This window comes from Malus domestica, chromosome 10 (genome assembly GCF_042453785.1).
Source record: "Malus domestica chromosome 10, GDT2T_hap1".
Classification (NCBI taxonomy): Eukaryota; Viridiplantae; Streptophyta; class Magnoliopsida; order Rosales; family Rosaceae; genus Malus; species Malus domestica.
The window spans coordinates 8,952,981-8,971,994 of NC_091670.1; the positions used below are offsets into that span (position 1 = coordinate 8,952,981).

The 19,014-nt window shown below is 37.7% G+C and overlaps 2 protein-coding genes across 2 annotated transcripts; one reads left to right on the forward strand and one right to left on the reverse strand.

Moving 5' to 3' along the window:
• The first annotated feature begins 9,366 nt into the window (after positions 1-9,366).
• LOC103445136 (purple acid phosphatase 2-like) lies at positions 9,367-11,299 on the forward strand. Its single transcript, XM_029108917.2, has 6 exons — positions 9,367-9,484; positions 9,709-9,938; positions 10,123-10,261; positions 10,435-10,655; positions 10,813-10,934; positions 11,101-11,299. The coding sequence occupies exons 1-6, from the start codon at positions 9,367-9,369 to the stop codon at positions 11,297-11,299; spliced, it is 1,029 nt and encodes a 342-aa protein (XP_028964750.2).
• Positions 11,300-18,356: 7,057 nt separating this feature from the next.
• Positions 18,357-18,812, reverse strand: LOC103445135 (large ribosomal subunit protein bL34c-like). Its single transcript, XM_008384121.1, has one exon. The coding sequence runs from the start codon at positions 18,810-18,812 to the stop codon at positions 18,357-18,359; it is 456 nt and encodes a 151-aa protein (XP_008382343.1).
• Positions 18,813-19,014: the final 202 nt, after the last annotated feature.

Below are 19,014 nucleotides of genomic sequence, written 5' to 3' on the forward strand. Positions count from 1 at the left end.
ATATGTTTGGTATTTTGTAGTTATTTAATTTTTTAAATCCTAATTAATATTTCACGTTTGCTGTCGGTACTTTTTAAAAGAACAAACAGACATTTTTCTGTAACTCTCTCTCTGCCACTTCACTTGCTCTCACAAAATCGATTACAAATCTTAAAATCAAACCATGCAGCAAGAAAGAGATTGAAAATTTAGGAGGCAGGGTGGATGTGTGATTGGTTCAAAGGTGGGAGATAGGGGTTTTGATCTAGTTTAGGTTGTCTTGGTGCATGTGTGACTAAAAATCTCAAGCTCATCCCACTACGTATTTTTTTGGGTTTTTTGGGTTCGAATTTTGGAAGTCGGATCTAGTTTTGAAGAGGGATATGGTTTAGGTTTTCTGGTTGCTTGTTTTTGGGTTTGCATGATCTTGGTTTGAAAAGGGTTATGGGACGGGAAGAAGAAGCAGATGGGAGGGGCGAAGCGAAGCAGAATTGGTCTTAATAGTCCGCCCAATTTCAGTGGGGGGTGGTCTCGCTAAGACCCTCCAGCCAAGCTTTTAGTCGGACTTAGTCTAAGGTAGTCTCAATAAAGCTAGTCTCTGCATGAAACAAATACGCGACAACACTAATATTTAGTTTAGTCCAATGGAAGCTAACGAAAGCAAACAAATGCACCCTCAAGGCTTTGGTTGATTATATGTGTAGTAGTGTTCATTGGTTTTTTTTTGGGGGGGGGGAACTAAATACTATTTTGTTTCTCTTGCAAGCAGATTCGCAATTGGAATATGTACATTTTTCTCGAGTATTAAATTACAGTTGGAATACTTGGCTTAAGTGCTTGTCTTTTTGGAATAGTTTGCATGGATAAACTTTGGATTCTACAAAACATACTTCTCATACATCCAATTTCTAATCACACCTTAATAATACAAATGAAACCCATAAAACATATGTGAAAAGCATTATAGTTAGGCCCGAAGTATTATTGCACTTTTTTAGATGCACATTCAACAACTTAACTTTTTTGCAAGTGGCATTTTACCATAGTGGTGGAAAAGTGTTGAGCCCTTGCATGACGGCGTAGGTTCGAACCTCGTCGGTGACTAATCTAACAAAATCTATCGTTTGACAAAAAAAAAACAACTTAACTTTTTTATGTTTAGATATGAAAATGAAGAGCTGTGTCTCAAAATAAATAAAAGCTGAGAATCACATTCACCTACATTGTTCTGCACGTTATTGTTACATCACTCCTATGTAGTTACAAATTGAAGAGCCTAATCTTAAATAAAGTAAGCTAAGAGCATCTTTCCCCTCAAACAAAAAAAAAACGTGCATCTTTAGAGGATATTGTCAAATATAAAATATTAATTTAGTATTTAATAGTTTATGTGACGATTTGACAATTTTATAATATTTTACTTTCGATGTTATAAAAATAGCATTATAAACATTTTTCATCTCTTTGAGGTGAAATTTTGAGATTTGGTTTTCAGGCCAGCTTACTTCGCTTTGAATATTTTTCATCTCTTTAAGGAGAAATTCTGAGGTCTGGTTTTCAGGCTAGCTTACCTCTCCTTAAGAGTGAAGAATGTGATTAGTTGAAAAGTGTGGTTAGTTGTAATGTGTAGGCAGTTAAGGTGGTTATAAGGATAAGTTTGTTAGAAGTTGTTGTGGTAATAACTAAAGAAGTTAGAGTGCATTATTGTAATTGAGTACATCATTTAGCTCTATAAAACCAAAGTGTAAATTGCCATTTATGGCATCTGGAAATATACAATCATTCTCTCTCAACACATACTTTCTCTTATTGCTCTCTAGTTTTTCATCTCAGTTCTTTACATTTGTTCAACGATCTTAGTGAAGTTAATATGGTATCATCGCTGGCAAAGGCTCACATCCGTTTCTGATCTTGAAGCTTTCATCTCTTCTGCTGATTCAACTCTGAAGGTCTTCTGGTTCTTAGTGGTTATTCAATTCTGCAGTTCTTCGACAATTAGGTTTTGGAGGTTTACGAAATTGTTGATGTTACTGCTCGCTTATCAGGTACTATTGTTTGTATTTTCAATCAGTAATTTGGAGATTTGATTCGTCAGTATTCTGCATCTATTCTGCAATTAAAAGTTTTCAAGATTCTTTGATTTGGGAATTTTGAGTTGATTGCTCGAATGTTCATGTGATTTCTAAATTTTCTGTTTTGTTGATAATTCAAGAAAGTGTCAGTCTTTCTTGATATTGCATAAAGTATCAATCTTTCTTGATTTAGCTGAAGATATAAATCTTTCTTGGCATATAAGGTAAGTGTCAATCTTTCTTGGATAACTAGATAGCAGTGAGTATCATTCTCACTTTAGTGGGTGAAATTCTTCTCTGAAGTATTGCAATTTGTATTTCTTGAGTATTTCATCATGTCTACAACTCCTGTTAAGGTTGAGAGTCTTTTGGGCATGCTTACAATAAAACTAAAGGATGACAATTTTGCTAAATGGCATTTCAATTTAAGTCAGTTCTTAAAGGCTATAAAATGTTTGGTAATTTTGATGGTATTGATGTATGTCCACCAAAATTTGTGACACACTAACACTGGGGTTACAACTGAAAATATTATAGTATATATTGAATGAGAATCAACTGATATGGCATTGCTCAGTTTGTTATTGACAACTATGTCTGATGAAGCTATTGAATATGTTCTTGGTTGTAAAACTGCATTTGAAGCTTGGTCAAATCTTGTGGAACGTTTTGCCTCTATGTCTAAGTCTAGGATTAACCATTTGAAAACTGAGCTGCATACAATACAAAAAGGATCATATTCCATTAATAAGTATTTGTTGAGGCTCAAGAACATAAGAGAACAGTTAATTGCTGCAGGGGAGTTTATTTCTGACAATGATATAATGATTATTGGTCTTCCTGGATTACCAAAGGAATATGCTATAATTTGAACAGTTATTCTTGGCAGAGAATCAGCTATTACATTGAAAGAATTTCGTGCTCAGTTGTAAGGTGATAAAATACAAGTTGAAGGAGAAATGAATGTGTTATCCCAAAGCATGGTTGCATTATACACTCAAGGATCATCTACAACACAAAATTCATCTAATGCATCTACATCTAATCCTTTGGGTTACTGTCATATCCCTGCTACAACAGGTGGTACAATTACACAACAACAATTTCCACAACATCAATTTCCACTACCATAGTATCCACAGCAACAGTTTCCACAACAGTCTTAACTTTTTGATTCACAGTCTTATGGTTTTGGTTTCATAGGCAATGGATCAAACTCTGGCGGTCCAAGACAAAACTTTGGTCAAAAATCATTCAATGGTTCAAATTAAAAAAGTAATAATTACAGGCAAATGGTGGTTATAAAGGTAAGAATTTCAACTCCGGTGGCTCTTCAGGCTTTCAATCTGGGAATTCAAGACATAATGGCTCTAGTATGTGGTCTGGTAGCACTGAAAACAGGTTCAATGTGGTAATTGAATGTCAAATATGCAATAAGAGAGGTTATACAGCTATCAATTGCTTCCATCAAAATTCAAATACACCAACCACAGGTATATTGCTAGAATGTCAGATTTGTGGAAAAATAGGACATTCTGCACTAGAGTATTTTCACAGGGCAAATTATGCGTTTCAAGGTCCACTTCCACCTGCAACATTGAATGCTATGGCAGCACAACAAACACCTCAATATATTCAACAAGATTCCTAGATTGTTGACACTGAAGCTTCTCACCATCTCACTGCTGATATGAATGCACTCAATCAAGTCACTCCATTTGAAGGTTATAAGAAAATCACAATTGGCAATGGCATAGGTCTAACCATTGACAATATTGCTTCAGCTACACTCAAACACAATTCTCATGAATTGATCCTTAAGAATGTGTTACATGTTCCTAAAATTGCAAGGAGTCTTCTTTCTGTACTACAATTATGTGTTGATAACCATAGTTGATTTATTTGTGATGAAAGTGAGTTTTTTGTGTAGGACAAGAAGACAAATGAGGTTTTGTATCAAGGAAACAATAAGCCTAGGGAGTTGTTTCAAATACCAGTTGTGAAATGATCAAGAGGAGTGCAATCCACAATGCAGAATTCAGCTTTTTAGAACAGTTCGTAAAGTTAAAACAGTCTAATATAAGTATAGATTAGATAGTACTCATAATATGTGTACTCATTGTGTAAAAGGCAAGATGTCAAGGATTCCTTTTTTTTGTTAGAAGTGATAAATGTTCTCTGCCATTTTACAAGGTTCACTCACATATTTGGGGACCATCTCCTGTAAAATCTATTGAAGGGTATAGATACTATGTAACGTTTGTTGATGAATATACAAAGTATGTGTGGATTTTTCCATTGTGAAACAAATTTGATACAATTGCTTTGTTTTTAAGGTTCTATAATTTTGTTCACTCAATTTGGAATTGTAATTAAATGTTTGCAAACTGATGGAGGAGGAGAATACATTAGTCTTGCATTTAAATCTTTTCTTTATTCAAAAGGGATTGAATATATAATCTCTTGTCATTATACTCCACAACAAAATGGATTGGTAGAAAGGAAACATAGGCATGTTGTTAAAACTGTTATCACTTGGCTTATTGTTGCTGGTTTACCTGCTGAATTTTGGTATTATGCATGTGCACATTTAGTGTTTTTTATCAATAGGATGACATGTAAGTCTTTGGCACTAGAACCCCCTACAAAAGATTGTATACCAAGCAATCATATTTGAAGTCTATAAGAATATTTGGTACTGTTGTGTATCCATGGTTAAGACCGTATAACAACAATAAACTACAACCAAGATCTAAGAGATGTATTTTCTTGAGATATTCAATGGGTAATAAGGGTGTTATCTGTTACAATCCCAAAACAAGGAAATGCATTGTTTCAAGGCATGTACTTTTTGATGAAATGGTATTTCCTTATATTCAAGACTCACAACATAACATCTCTCAGCAAGCTATGGATTCATTTACATCATCTCATTTGGTTAGATTAGTTGTTGTTCCATTTTCAATTCCAACACAAGTTTTACATCATAAAAATGCAGCAAATCAAAATGGTCATCTCCATTCAGCTTCTTCTCTAAGTCAATCTGGGAACATTTCTTTACAATATGAGGGGTCTTCCAATATTTCTATCAATTCCAATGCTTCTACAAACATAGAAAATCAAGATATCAGTAGTCAAGTGCATGGCTCATCATCTACAATAGGCAATACTCTTTCCTCTTCATCTGATACGCCTTTTTTGCTTCATGTCCTTGATCCTGCACAATTCCAAGTAATACTCCCTATTTCTTCTACACCTGACACTCACAACACTGCTCAATATTTAGATCATGGCATCCAAACTTGACTAAAGACATGAGCTATTCAAAGACAAAACTATTCATCCTTTGTTGCTGCTTTACCAGAGTTACAATCATTACAATTTCAAGATCCTAGTGTATCATCAGAATTTGATTACATGTGTGAAGGATTCTCATTCATTGCTGATATAACTGAGGTTAGGTTGAAGAACCTAAACATTTTAAAGCAGCATCCACAATAGTACAATGGCAAAATGCCATACAAGAGGAATTCGATGCATTGATAGCTCAAAGAACTTGGAGATTAGTTCCCTCTCCAACAAATAAAACTGTCATTGGGAGTAAATGGGTGTACAAAGTCAAAAGAAATCCTAATGGGATAGTTGCAAGGTATAAGGCAAGGTTGGTGGCACAAGGCTACAATCAAGAACAAGTTCTAGACTACTCTGAAACATTCAGTCAAGTAGTTCGACACACTACAGTGAGATTAATACTTGCATTGGTAGTTCAAAATAATTGGAGTATGAGACAAGTAGACATCAAGAATGCATTTCTGCATGGGGAACTTGAGAATGAGGTCTACATGAAACAACCACAAGGTTTTGTGAATTCCAAGCATCCAACACATGTTTGCAGGTTAATTAAATCTCTATATAATCTCAAACAGGCTCCAAGAGCCTGGAATTCGAAGTTTACTAACTTTCTGCCTTCCATGGGCTTTAAAACCTCAATGTCTGATACTAGTATATTTCTAAAAGAAGATGATGGAGATGTGATTATCATGTTATTATATGTGGATGACATAATATTGTCTGGTTCAAATCCTGCAAAGATACAATCTACCATTTCCCAACTTGCAGAGGTCTTTGATTTAAAAGACATGGGACAATTGACATATTTCTTAGGACTTCAACTTCAATATCAATCAGATGGATCTATATTTGTTAATCAATCGAAGTACACAAAGAAGTTGCTAAGGAAAGCAGGCATGGAGTCATGTAAACCCACTTCAACTCCATCAAAGCCTCACTCTCAAATACTTGTTTCTAAAGGAATTCCTGATGAAGATCCAACTCATTACAGAAGCTTAGTAGGTGCACTTCAATACCTTACATTTACAAGACCATATATAACTCATGTTGTCAATGTTGTTTGCCAATACATGACAAAGTCATTTGAGTTACATATGCATTTGGTTAAACGGATTTTGAGATATTTGCAAGGAACCATACATTATGGTTTGAGGTATACAAAATCAGTTGACTCTACCATTTCAGCCTATTCAGACTCTAATTGGGCAGCAAAATTAACACCAGGAGGTCTATCACTGGTTATATGGTTTATATTGGTTCTAATCCAATCTCATGGCAGTCTAAGAAGCAATCCACAATGTCTCAAAGTTCCACAAAAGCTAAGTATAAAGCTTTGGCTCACTATGCAGCTAATGGGTTTTGGATCTGTTCATTACTAAAAGATTTGAACCAATTTATTCCCATACCACCTCGATTACAATGTGATAATTTGTCAGCATTAGCCTTGTGTTCTAATCTGGTGTTTCACTCAAAAATTAAACACCTAGACGCAGACTGCCATTTTGTTCGAGAGAAAGTACAAAAAAAAGGGATATTATTGTGCAATACATTCTCATTGAAAAACAAGTAGCTGATGTATTCACAAAGGGTCTTCATAGTCCAGTCTTTCTTAAACACTGCAACAATCTCAACATTGGAGTTCTTCCTCAGCAGTCTACAAATACATCAGGGACTTAGTGTTCTTGAAGATGTCTTGCTGTCAATCTAAGCTCTAACGGCTTAGCATGAGGGGGGAGAGTATTAACCATAGTCATTAGTGATGACATGGTTACTTAAGAGTGGAGAATGTGATTAGTTGAGAAGTGTGGTTAGTTGTAATGTGTAGGCAGTTAAGGTTGTTATAAGGATAAGTTTGTTAGAAGTTGTTGTGGCAATAACCAAAGAAGTTAGACAGCATTGTTGTAATTGAGCACGTGATTTAGCTCTATAAAAACGAAGTGTAAATTGCCATTTATGGCATTTGGAAATATACAATCATTCTATCTCAACACGTACTCTCTCTTATTGCCTTCTAGTTTTTCATCTCAGATCTTTACATTTGTTCAAAGATCTTAGTGAAGTTAATACTTGCTACCTCATCTCTCTTGATTTGTCATGCTTACATGGTCCACTTTTAGTCTCATCCCTCCCACAAAAATAGAATATTTTTGCCAACCACTCTCAACCTCAAGTGATGTTGATACAAAATACTTTATTTTATCACTCTTAAATGAGTTTAAATTTTGAGATCCATCTTGTGAATAGACAAATCTCAAAATTCAAACACATGCACTAATAATAATAGAGTGGTGAGTATTACCACTATTTAAGATGGTAAAAACAAATGCACAATATAAAAATCTATCCCCTCTCACACTATCCGGATTAGGGGTGTAATGTCCAACATCGAGAAGAGATCCTCTCCTGATCTTTCCCACCAAATCCCACCAATCAATTAATTCGGACCCTTGAAATTTGATCCAACGGCTAAAATTATTTTAACTTTTTAAAGGACTCCCTATTTGTAATCGTTAGATCAAATTTCAAGAGCCTGAATTAATTGATTGGTGGGCTTTAGTAGGAGAGATCCGGAGAGGATCTCTTCCCCCAACATCCTCTCCTCAATATTACCCATTTATTTTAACCGGTGTTACACGACACGACCTGTTAAAGTATCGGGTATGACACGAAAACGACATGAACACAGGAAACACGACACGAATGCCAGGTCTACCCAGCATCCTCTCCTCAATATTATAATACGACACGTGGGAAAACAAAACTGCACCAACACAAAACAGTATTTATCGCACATCGGCAAAACAAAGGCAACGGGGAAACCAAAGTTCATAGCATAGACTCATCGAGTTTACGACTAAAGCCTAAACAGACAAAGCTAAAGAAAAATGGAAGACAAACATAAGAATCTGCTCAAGAACTAAAACATCACAACATCACCAACAAAGAACTCACCTAAGACAAAATCCAGGCCAACCCAACTCTCATTTCATTCAAATACCTCACAGTATGACAAATTACAGAATTTTTTTTGTTTAATTTTATTAAACGGTTTCATGTATATTTAAGGAGGATGAGGGTTCAGAGCAAATGGAGTGCTGTGGATAATATGACCGAGATGGGTGTGGGGAGCTTAGATTCTTCTACTTGTTCAAGGGTAGCCATTTTTGTAGTCTTGGGTTTGGTTTTGAACTTGGCAGTGGTTTGTAATGGAGGTCAAACAAGCGCTTTCGTGCGGAAAATTGATTTCAGCGCGGACATGCCGCTTGACAGTGACGTCTTTCGAGTCCCTCTTGGGTACAATGCACCTCAACAAGTATAATCTCTCTATCTCTCTCTCTCTCTCTCTCTCTCTCTCTCTCTCTCTCTCTAGAATTACGATACATTGTTAATGCAGTTCTGTCTTTTGTTTTGATCGTTTACATTCTTTTGAATTGTATGGAACCATATTTACAAGACCCGTTACTGTTTTTTTATAGTTTTGATTTCAGAAACTTATTGCTTACTACATAGTCTTGCTTCTTTTCTTGATGGGATTGACTAATTTGTGTAGTTTCGAACGTTTTCTTTTTTATATTTAGTTTACTTGATGTTTGTGCTGAGTAAAGGTTCATATAACACAAGGAGACCATACGGGAAGCGCGGTGATTGTGTCATGGATCACTGCCGACGAACCAGGTTACAGTAAGGTGGTTTACTGGAGTGCAAATAGCGAGAACCAGACGGCTGAGGGCATAATTACAACTTATACCTTTTACAATTACACTTCTGGTTACATTCACCATTGTATCATCGGAAACTTGACGGTACGTTTCCTCTGCTTTATGTTTTGCCTCATTTTTTATTCATTTCAATTGCATAGTTTCTGGAATTGATCCGAGAGTTTTGGAATTTGCTGACTGAAATTACGCATGTAGCCTAAGTACAAGTTTATAGATAATAGTACGTTCCAATCATCTAAATTGTTATGCAGTTCAACACCAGATATTACTATGTGGTTGGAATTGGCGAAACTGAGACGCAGTTCTGGTTTACAACTCCTCCTGAAGTTGGGCCCGACGTACCTTACACATTTGGTCTCATAGGTGAGGATGTCATACCAGAAATGGATGCATCGTAACGTGATGCAACTAATTAGACTTGCTTTAACTTTTGGCTTTCTGATTCAAAGATAAGTTAATCCTGTTCAGTGGGTTGGAAAGTTTTACTAGTTTAAATCTTTTGAAACTCGTTCCTTGGTGCACAAGTTTCTAATTGAAACAGTATGCATTTTTGTTTTTGGCCTTATTCATTGGGGTTTTATTTGCAGGGGATCTGGGTCAGACCTTTGATTCAAACAAGACTCTTACTCATTACGAATCAAACCTGCTGAAAGGACAAACAATATTGTATCTTGGGGACCTCTCCTATGCAGATGACTACCCGAATCATAATAATGTTAGGTGGGATACGTGGGGAAGATTCGTCGAGAGAAGTGCTGCTTATCAACCTTGGATATGGACTGCAGGGAATCATGAAATTGATTTTGCCCCAGAAATTGTAAGCTAAAAATTTAACCACCCTGTATGATATAGTTAATGGACTAGGAATATAGAATCTTCCTCGACTATGATCCCATTGTGTTTACAAAATTATACTGGAATTGCTGCTTATTTCGCAAATGTATATTTTTCCAAATGGGATCAAGTATTTTGCTAAAAGTAGCTTGGTACTTTTGTTGCAGGGTGAACCAATACCTTTTAAGCCTTACACTCACCGGTATTATGTCCCGTATAATGCATCGGGGAGTACTGCCCCATTTTGGTACTCAATCAAAAGAGCTTCGGCATACGTTATAGTCTTGGGTTCTTATTCTGCATACGGTAAGGGAATAAAATATAGGTGTCTCTGTGTGTGTGTGTGTGTATTTCGTTTTCTAGACAGAATACATACTATTTCTGAATTGGTGGTCAGGTCATCCTGCACAATGTTTTCGTTTAATTGAATGGTTCTACTGCTTAATGTGACATATTATCATTTCCTTTTTTTTCTTAAGGTACATACACTCCGCAGTACAAATGGCTCCAGGAGGAGCTACCGAAAGTTAACAGGAGTGAGACCCCTTGGTTGATTGTTATAATGCATTGTCCATGGTATAATAGCTACCAGTCGCACTATATGGAAGGGGAAGCCATGAGGGTGATGTTTGAGGCCTGGTTTGTGGAGTACAAAGTCGATGTGGTATTTAGCGGTCATGTCCATGCCTACGAGCGATCTGTAAGTGCCCAGTGTATGTACAACATATATATATATATATATATATGTGTGTGTGTGTGTGTGTGTGTGTGTGTGTGTATTAATAAGATTCTCTCTGCAGGACATCCTTCATCAATTTTTGATGTCTTTATTTGACTAGTGATCGGTTATATCGCAGGAACGCATCTCCAATGTTGCATATGACATTGTGAATGCTAATTGCACTCCTGTAAAAGATCAATCTGCACCCGTCTACATTACTGTTGGTGATGGAGGAAATCTTGAAGGCTTATCGACCGTGTAAGAACATCAACATACACGAATAGATTCAGTATTTTCTTATTAGAATTGCATACTAACGTATGAATATTTTTTACTAATCAATTACTATCAAGGGCTTGACAACTTTTCAAAATACTCAGAAAGACTTAGCATATGTGTTTTCTTGCTTTCTTTCGCGGTGCAGTATGACGGAGCCACAACCAGATTACTCAGTCTTCCGGGAAGCCAGTTTTGGTCACGGCATCTTTGACATCAAGAACAGAACCCATGCTCACTTTAGCTGGCACCGCAACGAAGATGGATATGCCGTAGAAGCTGATTCCCATTGGCTTTTCAACAGATACTATTATCCCGCTGATGATTCAAAATCCACAAGTGCCTAATTAGTAACGTATAGTACAAATGTATGAATCATTACAAGATTCAATATTCCAAGAAAGAATATTGAAGAACATGAAGTAACCTTCACTTCAGGGAATTTCAGGTGCTCGGATTCATCTTCTCATAAGGGAATTTCAGGTGCTATGAAAAGATTAATTAAGGCACGAAAAAAAAATTGGATACAGCAATTGTCTATCTTTTCATCACTTGACTACTTATCTAAATGATCACGATGAGAAAGCTACATAGAATATAAAACCGGTTACACGTAATATTTTCTCAAAATCTTTTTGAGAGATGAATGCAACCATTCCTCAACAAGTGACTTGGCTCATTTCTTACGGTAATATTCTCAATATTATGGGTAAGAAAAATGTTTATACATTTTTGTGTTTGTAACGGGTTATTTCTACTTATGCATGTCTAAAAGAGTGGCATTCAAATATAAGGCCACTTTTGATAAAAATAAAAATAAAAGGTTAAATTACAAAAAACTACCTCAACTATGGATCGAATGACAATCTCATACCTCATGTTTGAAAAATGACAATGTCATACCTCATCTTACGAATTCATTTCAATGTCATACCTCCGTTAGTTTTTCTATTAAGTTTGACCGTTAAATTGTGAGTTGGCAGGCATGGAACCCACATCCTTATCCAACTAAATTAAAATTTTAATTAAATACTAATAAATATATTACAACAAAAAAATATATAGAAAATCATTTAAAAATTATTAAGAAATTGTGGGACCCACCCTTATCACACACCTTTTCCCTACCCCATATGTCCCCTACCTTTTCCCTACCCCTCTCTTTTTTACCTCTGCAATTCTCCCCCGCAGCCCCCGACAACAAAACCTAACCCTAATTCCCCAATTTCAAACAAAAAATTCCAATTCCCCCCAAACCCTAACCCTAAATTTCAAATCTCCATGCCAATTTCAAACAGAAAACCCCAATTCCCCCAAACCCTAACCCTAAGTTTCAAATTGTTAGCCCCAATCACCCCCACAACAATGTCTACACCACCATTACCGTCGCCCACAGCCTCCGATAAGAAGCTCCAGCCACTGTCATGGACCCAAGAGGAGACGGTGTAACTAAGGAGGGTCCAGCAGAACTCAAGTCAGTGGGAAGATTGGATGGTGACCGTGGCGACCAGATGTAGCTACAACCTCGCTTCCCACATCACATTTGTCACCGTCGACTGGTACATTCTCTGCTAGAGGCTAATAGGCATTCGAGTAGAACTGTTGGGCCCATCTTGTGCTGAAGGCGGGTTTTCAAAAAAGGAAGAGAGAGTGGCGACAACGGGAATGGCAATGGGTGAATTGGGAGTTCCGTGGACCAGGAGAGGAAGAGAGTGAGTGAGTGAGTGAGGAAGAGAGTTTTCCCGAGGACCAGGAAGAGACACTGGCGGTGGGTTTTGTTGTTGGGGGCTGCGAGGGAGAATTACAAAGGAAAAAAATGAGGGGTAGGGAAAAGGTAGGGGACGGATGGAGTAGGGAAAAAGGTTGGGGATGGGGGTAGGTCCCACAATTTCTTAATAAATTTTTTAAATGATTTTCTATATTTTTTTTTTTGTTGAAATATATTTATTAGTATTTAATTAATTTTTTAATTTAATTGGGTAAGGATGTGGGTCTCACGCCTGTTAACTCATAATTTAACGGTCAAACTTAACAGAAAAATTGACGGAGGTATGACATTGAAACGAATTCGTAAGATGAGGTATGACATTGTCATTTTTCAAACATGAGGTATGAGATTGTCATTTGATCCATAGTTGAGGTAGTTTTTTGTAATTTACCCCAAAAAAAAAAATATATATATATATATATATTTGATCCATGGTAGGGTACGTGTTATCGTAGTAGTGGAAAGTAATTTGTCTATGCACTCTGGTGCGGATGTAATTCACATCAATCCTCCTTCTTTTAATAACTAACAATTTAATCCACTACCACTATTTGTCAAAAAATAAAAAATAAATAAATAAAATAAAATAAACTTTATGTATTCAAGCTTCTACATAAAACCCAAAAGTTGGGTACTCATCGGTCAGCATATTTATCTCACTAACCGCCTATGTGGCCCACTAAAATTGCTACACGTGTCAAGTAAAATATTCTCTAACCCTGGCCATCTTCACAACCAAACATTCATCTTCTTCCACCCTTTCTTGCTTATGAACAAATCTCGTCAACCATCAATTTGTAATTATTATCCTCATTCAGTTTTGTTGATGCACAAAACCGGAAGGGTCTTGGAACAACATAAATCCAACCGTGAATCTGCAAGAAAGTAATAAATACAAGATGTATCGTGGTTCACCCCAATGTTTGGGCTATGTCCACACTGATATTGTATTTCTCTGTTTGTGAGAGGATGAAAAGGTGGGAGCTTCTGAGGGTGAGAGAGCTCTTTCCCATGGCCTAAGAATTGGCCTCCCTTAATGAGGAGAGTGAGGGATCCTTTTATAGAATAAGGGCTCCTCACTTATTACATATTTGCCCCTTCATTTATTACATAATTACATTTGAGTCCCCCAGGTATTTATACGAGATCTAAATACAGAGGCCCTAAGTATGGTACAAACAGTAGTCCCCCAAGTCTTCAGTCAAGCGAGTCTTTTGGCTGGAAACTTGAAATTCAGTCCATGTGTGGGCCGAAGTAACTAGATGTCGTATTGAACTGATACTCGATATGAGGCGGTGCTCAATCTGAAATGATGCTCAACTAGAAGTAGCATATGTTACGAGGCTGATCGATTTGTGGCTTATGTTGCCTTGGTTGGCTCGACTTGTGGCGTTGAAGGTGAGGAAGTCCCTTTTATAGAATAGGGGCTCGCTCCTCAATACATGAATGATGGGCTAGAGTTGATGCTCTCTAATGATGGTGAGGGCATCTCTTTTATAGAATAAGGGCTCACTCCTCAGTACATGAAGAATGGGTGCTCTCTAATGAAAGTGAGGGAGTCCCTTTTATAGAATAAGGGCTCGCTCCTTAATACATAAGTGATGGGTTAAGAGTGATGCTCGCGGCGAGGCGGTTGCTTAGCTGGCGGCGATGCTCTCTAATGATGGTTGATATGAGCATATTTATGCGACTTAGTTGGCTTGTTCTTGTGCATTTATGTCGTGTTTCCTTAGTTATTTTAATGTTTAAAGTCATTTTCGTGTGTTTTCAGATTTTATGGACAAAGTAGGCAAGAAGATGCATTTTGGAGCATTTTGGAGCAAAATGGAGCTTGGAATGCATGTCACATATTTGGGCCAAAGTGGATGGATGAATTTGAGAACTAAAGAGGCCAAGAATGTGAAGAATTATGGTCCAAAAGATGAAGAACTCAGCCCAAAAATTTGTCACCCCAACTTGCCTTCATTGCCATGCAAAACAACATAGAATTCCCTTTGGATTCCCATGCCATGCTTGATCACTCTTGTCCCCTACATAATTTCTGATTTCATGCTTCAATTCATTTAATTATTACACTTAATTGCTTGATACCTCTTGTTCCCTTCACCCACAAAATTTTATACAACTTTCACAACCATAACATGCACCAATTGATGCTCCATCATTCACATTTGGAATCCCATGCCTTGTGTACCACATGTTGCTGCACCTTTGACCCATTTATTGACACATTTTCACCTCCCTTTCCATCTCTATGCAATGTACACAATCATTCATGCTCCCTAGCTACAAGACCACTCCATTTTACCCTTCACACTTTGCATCATCACTTCATTTTCACCCTTGGACCATTGCACACCACATACACTCTTTGCCGTGCATTCTCCCTAGCCTAACCTGATTCTCTAAGGTTTTTGGGGCCTATATATACATGTTTACACCCCTTGGCAAAGGGTTCACACTCTCATATTCATCATTCATCACAGAAAATTCATCCATACAACCTCTAGGTAGCAAAACACCCCAAAAACACCATTCTAGTGCCTAGAAAACATAACAGCCACTCCACCTTCTTCCACCCTCTTTGCCTAGTTCTCCACCACCCTCCAACCCTCAAACACTCCTCCACACTTACCCTAAACCTTTCCATACCATTCCCCATCCATTCTACATCATAAAACTACCCAAAAATCCGTCCACAAAGCAATCTGCCGCAAGCAAGCAAAGGAGAATTCTTGGATGCATTTGCTACCCAAGTTGGAGCATTTTAGGTGTTTTCTTTCCTTTGATTTTAATGTCTAATTTTATGTATCTTTGCTTTGTGAGTATGAAGAACTAAATCCCTCTTAGTTAGGGGGTGATTCGAAACCATGTTCATACTTGCAATATGATTTGATTACATCCAGTTGTGATTCATAAGTTGTGAATTCAATTTACTTATCCGATCGTATAAAAAATGATTTGTGTATGTTGGTTGAGAGTGCACGCTTAATTTTCATGCATGAATTTAACGCTAGAATATAAGGGAGTTTCACCTAATCGTTATGAACTTATATTCACAAGTAGTGAAGGTTGCTAGTCACAATCACGTTAAGTAAATTCTTGGCATAAGTTTCATGCAAATCATAGTAACGAGTGCCTCGTCAATGCTTATGTTTTTCATAGAACTTAATGATTCTTGCTTGTATCTCTATTATGCAATTCATGTAGGGAACTTGTAGGGAATGTTTTGGGTTGTCGTATGCAATCATCCAACCCAATAACTTGTGGAAAAACTGAGGGTTAATTAGTGCAATTCACGGTTAATTTGGGGCGTTGAGTATTCATAGCTTATCGAAAAGCAACTGGAAATCGTTTTGTATGCAAGTGTGACATGTGTGGAGAAGAACCTCCTAGCTAGCCTTCCATCCATAAGTTTCATTCAAATTCATTTTACAATCTGTTTTGATTCACTTAAATTTGTCTAAGAATTTGTTTACTTTGTTCTTGTCTTAATTTAATTATTTTCGTCCAAAATCAACCTCATCTTATTTCTTTGAGTCATATTAATTAGAACTTGTCTTAGATTATGTTTTTAAGTGTTTTAGTTCATTAGAAAACCAAAATTCGTCCAAGTTTGTGTTAGAGTCCCAAAACTGCCCAGATTGTGTGTTTAAGGTAGTTTTGAGTGTTTAGGGGCTGTTTTGAGTCTTTTGGTTTGTTTTAGTATTTTAAAGTATAGTTTTGCATTCTTTGAGTCTAGTTAGTGTTTTAAACTTTATTTTTACGTTTTCAAGTCAGTTTCCAAGTGATTTAGAAATCCCTCCTAATCCCCGGCCTAAAACGATCCATACTTACATACTTTACTACAATTGATAAAAAGAGGGTTTAATTTGTGTGCTTATATATTTCGCATCAATGGTGAGGGAGTCCCTTTTATAAAATAAGGGCTCGATCCTCAGTAGATGAAGAATGGGTGCTCTCTAATGAAAGTGAGGGAGTCCCTTTTATAGAATAAGGGATCGCTCCTCAATACATAAGTGATGGGTTAAGAGTGATGCTCGCGGCAAGGTGGTTGCTCAACTGACGGCGATGCTCTCTAATGATGGTGAGGGAGTCCTTTTTATAAAATAAGGGCTCGCTCCTCAGTACATGAAGAATGGGTGCTCTCTAATGAAATTGAGGAAGCCCCTTTTATAGAATAAGGGCTCGCTCCTCAATACATAAATAATGAGCTAAGTCCCCCAAGTATTTTTCATGAGGCCCAATATATGGTACATAATGTAGTCCCCCAAGTCTTCAGTCAATAGGGTCTGTTGACTGAAGACTTCAAATTGAATCCATGTATGGGTCGAAATGGAGGTTATTCGGAGGCGATATTTGTATACCCTGCACTGAAGCTTTGCAAGTAAAGCTTTGAAGCTGGAGCTTTGTAAATGAAGCTTTTGAAGCTGGAGCTCTCGAAGCTGGAGCTCTGTAAATAAAGTTTTTGAAGCTAATTGACATGAGTGATGTTCATGAATGTTTATGTTGATTGACATGAGTGATGCTCATGGATGTTGACATGAGTGATGCTCATGAATGTTGACATGAATGATGGTCATGAATGTTTATGTATGATTGACATGAGTGATGTTCATGAATGTTTATGTATGATTGACATAAGTGATGCTCATGTATAATTTTGGAGTACTAGACGTACTTTTGATCACCTGGTTGGTGATAATAGCTGCAGGCTGCCAAATAATTTTGGAGTACTGGGCGTACTTTTGATCACCTAGTTGGTGATAATAGCGGCAGGGTGCCGAATAAATTTGGAGTACTAGACATACTTTTGATCACCTGGTTGGTGATAATAGCGGCAGGTTGCCGAATAATTTTTTGTAGTACTGAACGTACTTTTGATCACCTGGTTGGTGATAATAGAGGGTCTGGCTCTTTTTTGGCATATGGGTCTTCGCCCTCCACACAACATTCCAGCCCTTTTTTTTTTGGCATGCTGCATTCTTTCTTTCTTTATGATTACCCTCTGGTGGGTTTATACAGATGTCTGCAAAAGATAAAAAAATAAATAAATAAATAAATCACATCACATCACTAAAAAAGCTGCTGCAGAAGTGGGTATGGCAGATGGTTGGATAGTGGGATAGCATGTGCTTGCGGGGGGCAGGGCTTGCTCAATGGGTTACGCCCATAATTATGCCATCACATCGTCTGCTTTTTCTTTATCTTCTTTCTTTTTTCTTTTCTCTGCTGCACTTAATGGGCAGCCATGCTTTCTGTTTTTTCTCCTTTTTTCTGCTTTCTGCAATTATCTCAGTGGGTAGCCATGCTTTCTGCTTTTTTCTCTTTTTTTTCTTTTTTTTTTCTTTTTTTCTTTTTCTTTTCACTTTCCACTGCACCTCTCTCTCTCTCTGAGCTATTCGAAAGCAGTCGCAATCTATATCGCCTTGCTCTCAGGTATGATCTCGCCAAAGCTTGGAGACTGCTCCGAGCTGCGTTTCTACACTGTTCGAGGGGGCTAGGCAGAGAGATTTTCGGAGCTTGGAGAGATGATCTAGGTTGGGGTTTTGAAGGGTGTTTGAGATGCAAGATTGGCAGAGGGTCTTTCATTCCGGTGATAATGCGGCCGGATGAGCTGCTGGCATCTAAGGTGGCTATTGGATCGGCGGTGCTGGCTGTTTTCCACTGCTGGGATTGCTCTTCGTGTAGAGGACCTTCAGCCCCTTAGCATATCGGTGCTTCATCATTGCTTTCCCTCCAGTTGTTCTCATGCGCCTATAGAATCCATGAGTTCGAGCCAAGGATTTCCTGGACTTACTTCTCTTGGTTAGACATAGGGCAACCTTCCCGGCCCTCACCACTAAGCCAGAGCCTCTTCTTCTTCCAATCCTAACACTAGAGCTCAAATCTAAACCTAAAGATAAACATGAGAAGGCGGAAGTGGAAGCGATAGAGGAGGAAGAGATGAAGGAGCAATGAAGAAACGGGGAACGCGCGGCGGCGCCACCGCTGAGAGACACGAAGCTTTTCCTTGTTGTAGAGCCGATGAGGAATGTGAGAGAAGCACAGGGTGTGGAGGCTCGAGTGGAAAGGTACGGCGACCACGCCATTGCTGAAACTAAAGCCATTATTCCTTTTGCCTTCTTCTGCAGTTGTTGTAGTTCTGCTTTCTTCTTTCTTTCTGTAGTTTCTCTTTCTTCCCCACTGACTTTCTTCGCAGTGTGGTGTCAGACTTGAAAATGGTTTTGTTTAATTGAGATTGACTTGAGGGGGGGAGAGTTGAGCGTCTCTTGGTTTTGCAGATCCACGGTG

Bases quoted from the DNA above. Each gene is read 5' to 3' on its own strand.
- LOC103445136 (XM_029108917.2), top strand. From the start codon at position 9,367: ATGCAGTTCAACACCAGATATTACTATGTGGTTGGAATTGGCGAAACT. The intron at 9,485-9,708 runs GTGAGGATGTCA...TTTTATTTGCAG, and splicing joins TTACACATTTGGTCTCATAG to GGGATCTGGGTCAGACCTTT. The intron at 9,939-10,122 runs GTAAGCTAAAAA...CTTTTGTTGCAG, and splicing joins TTGATTTTGCCCCAGAAATT to GGTGAACCAATACCTTTTAA.
- LOC103445135 (XM_008384121.1), bottom strand. From the start codon at position 18,812: ATGGCGTGGTCGCCGTACCTTTCCACTCGAGCCTCCACACCCTGTGCT.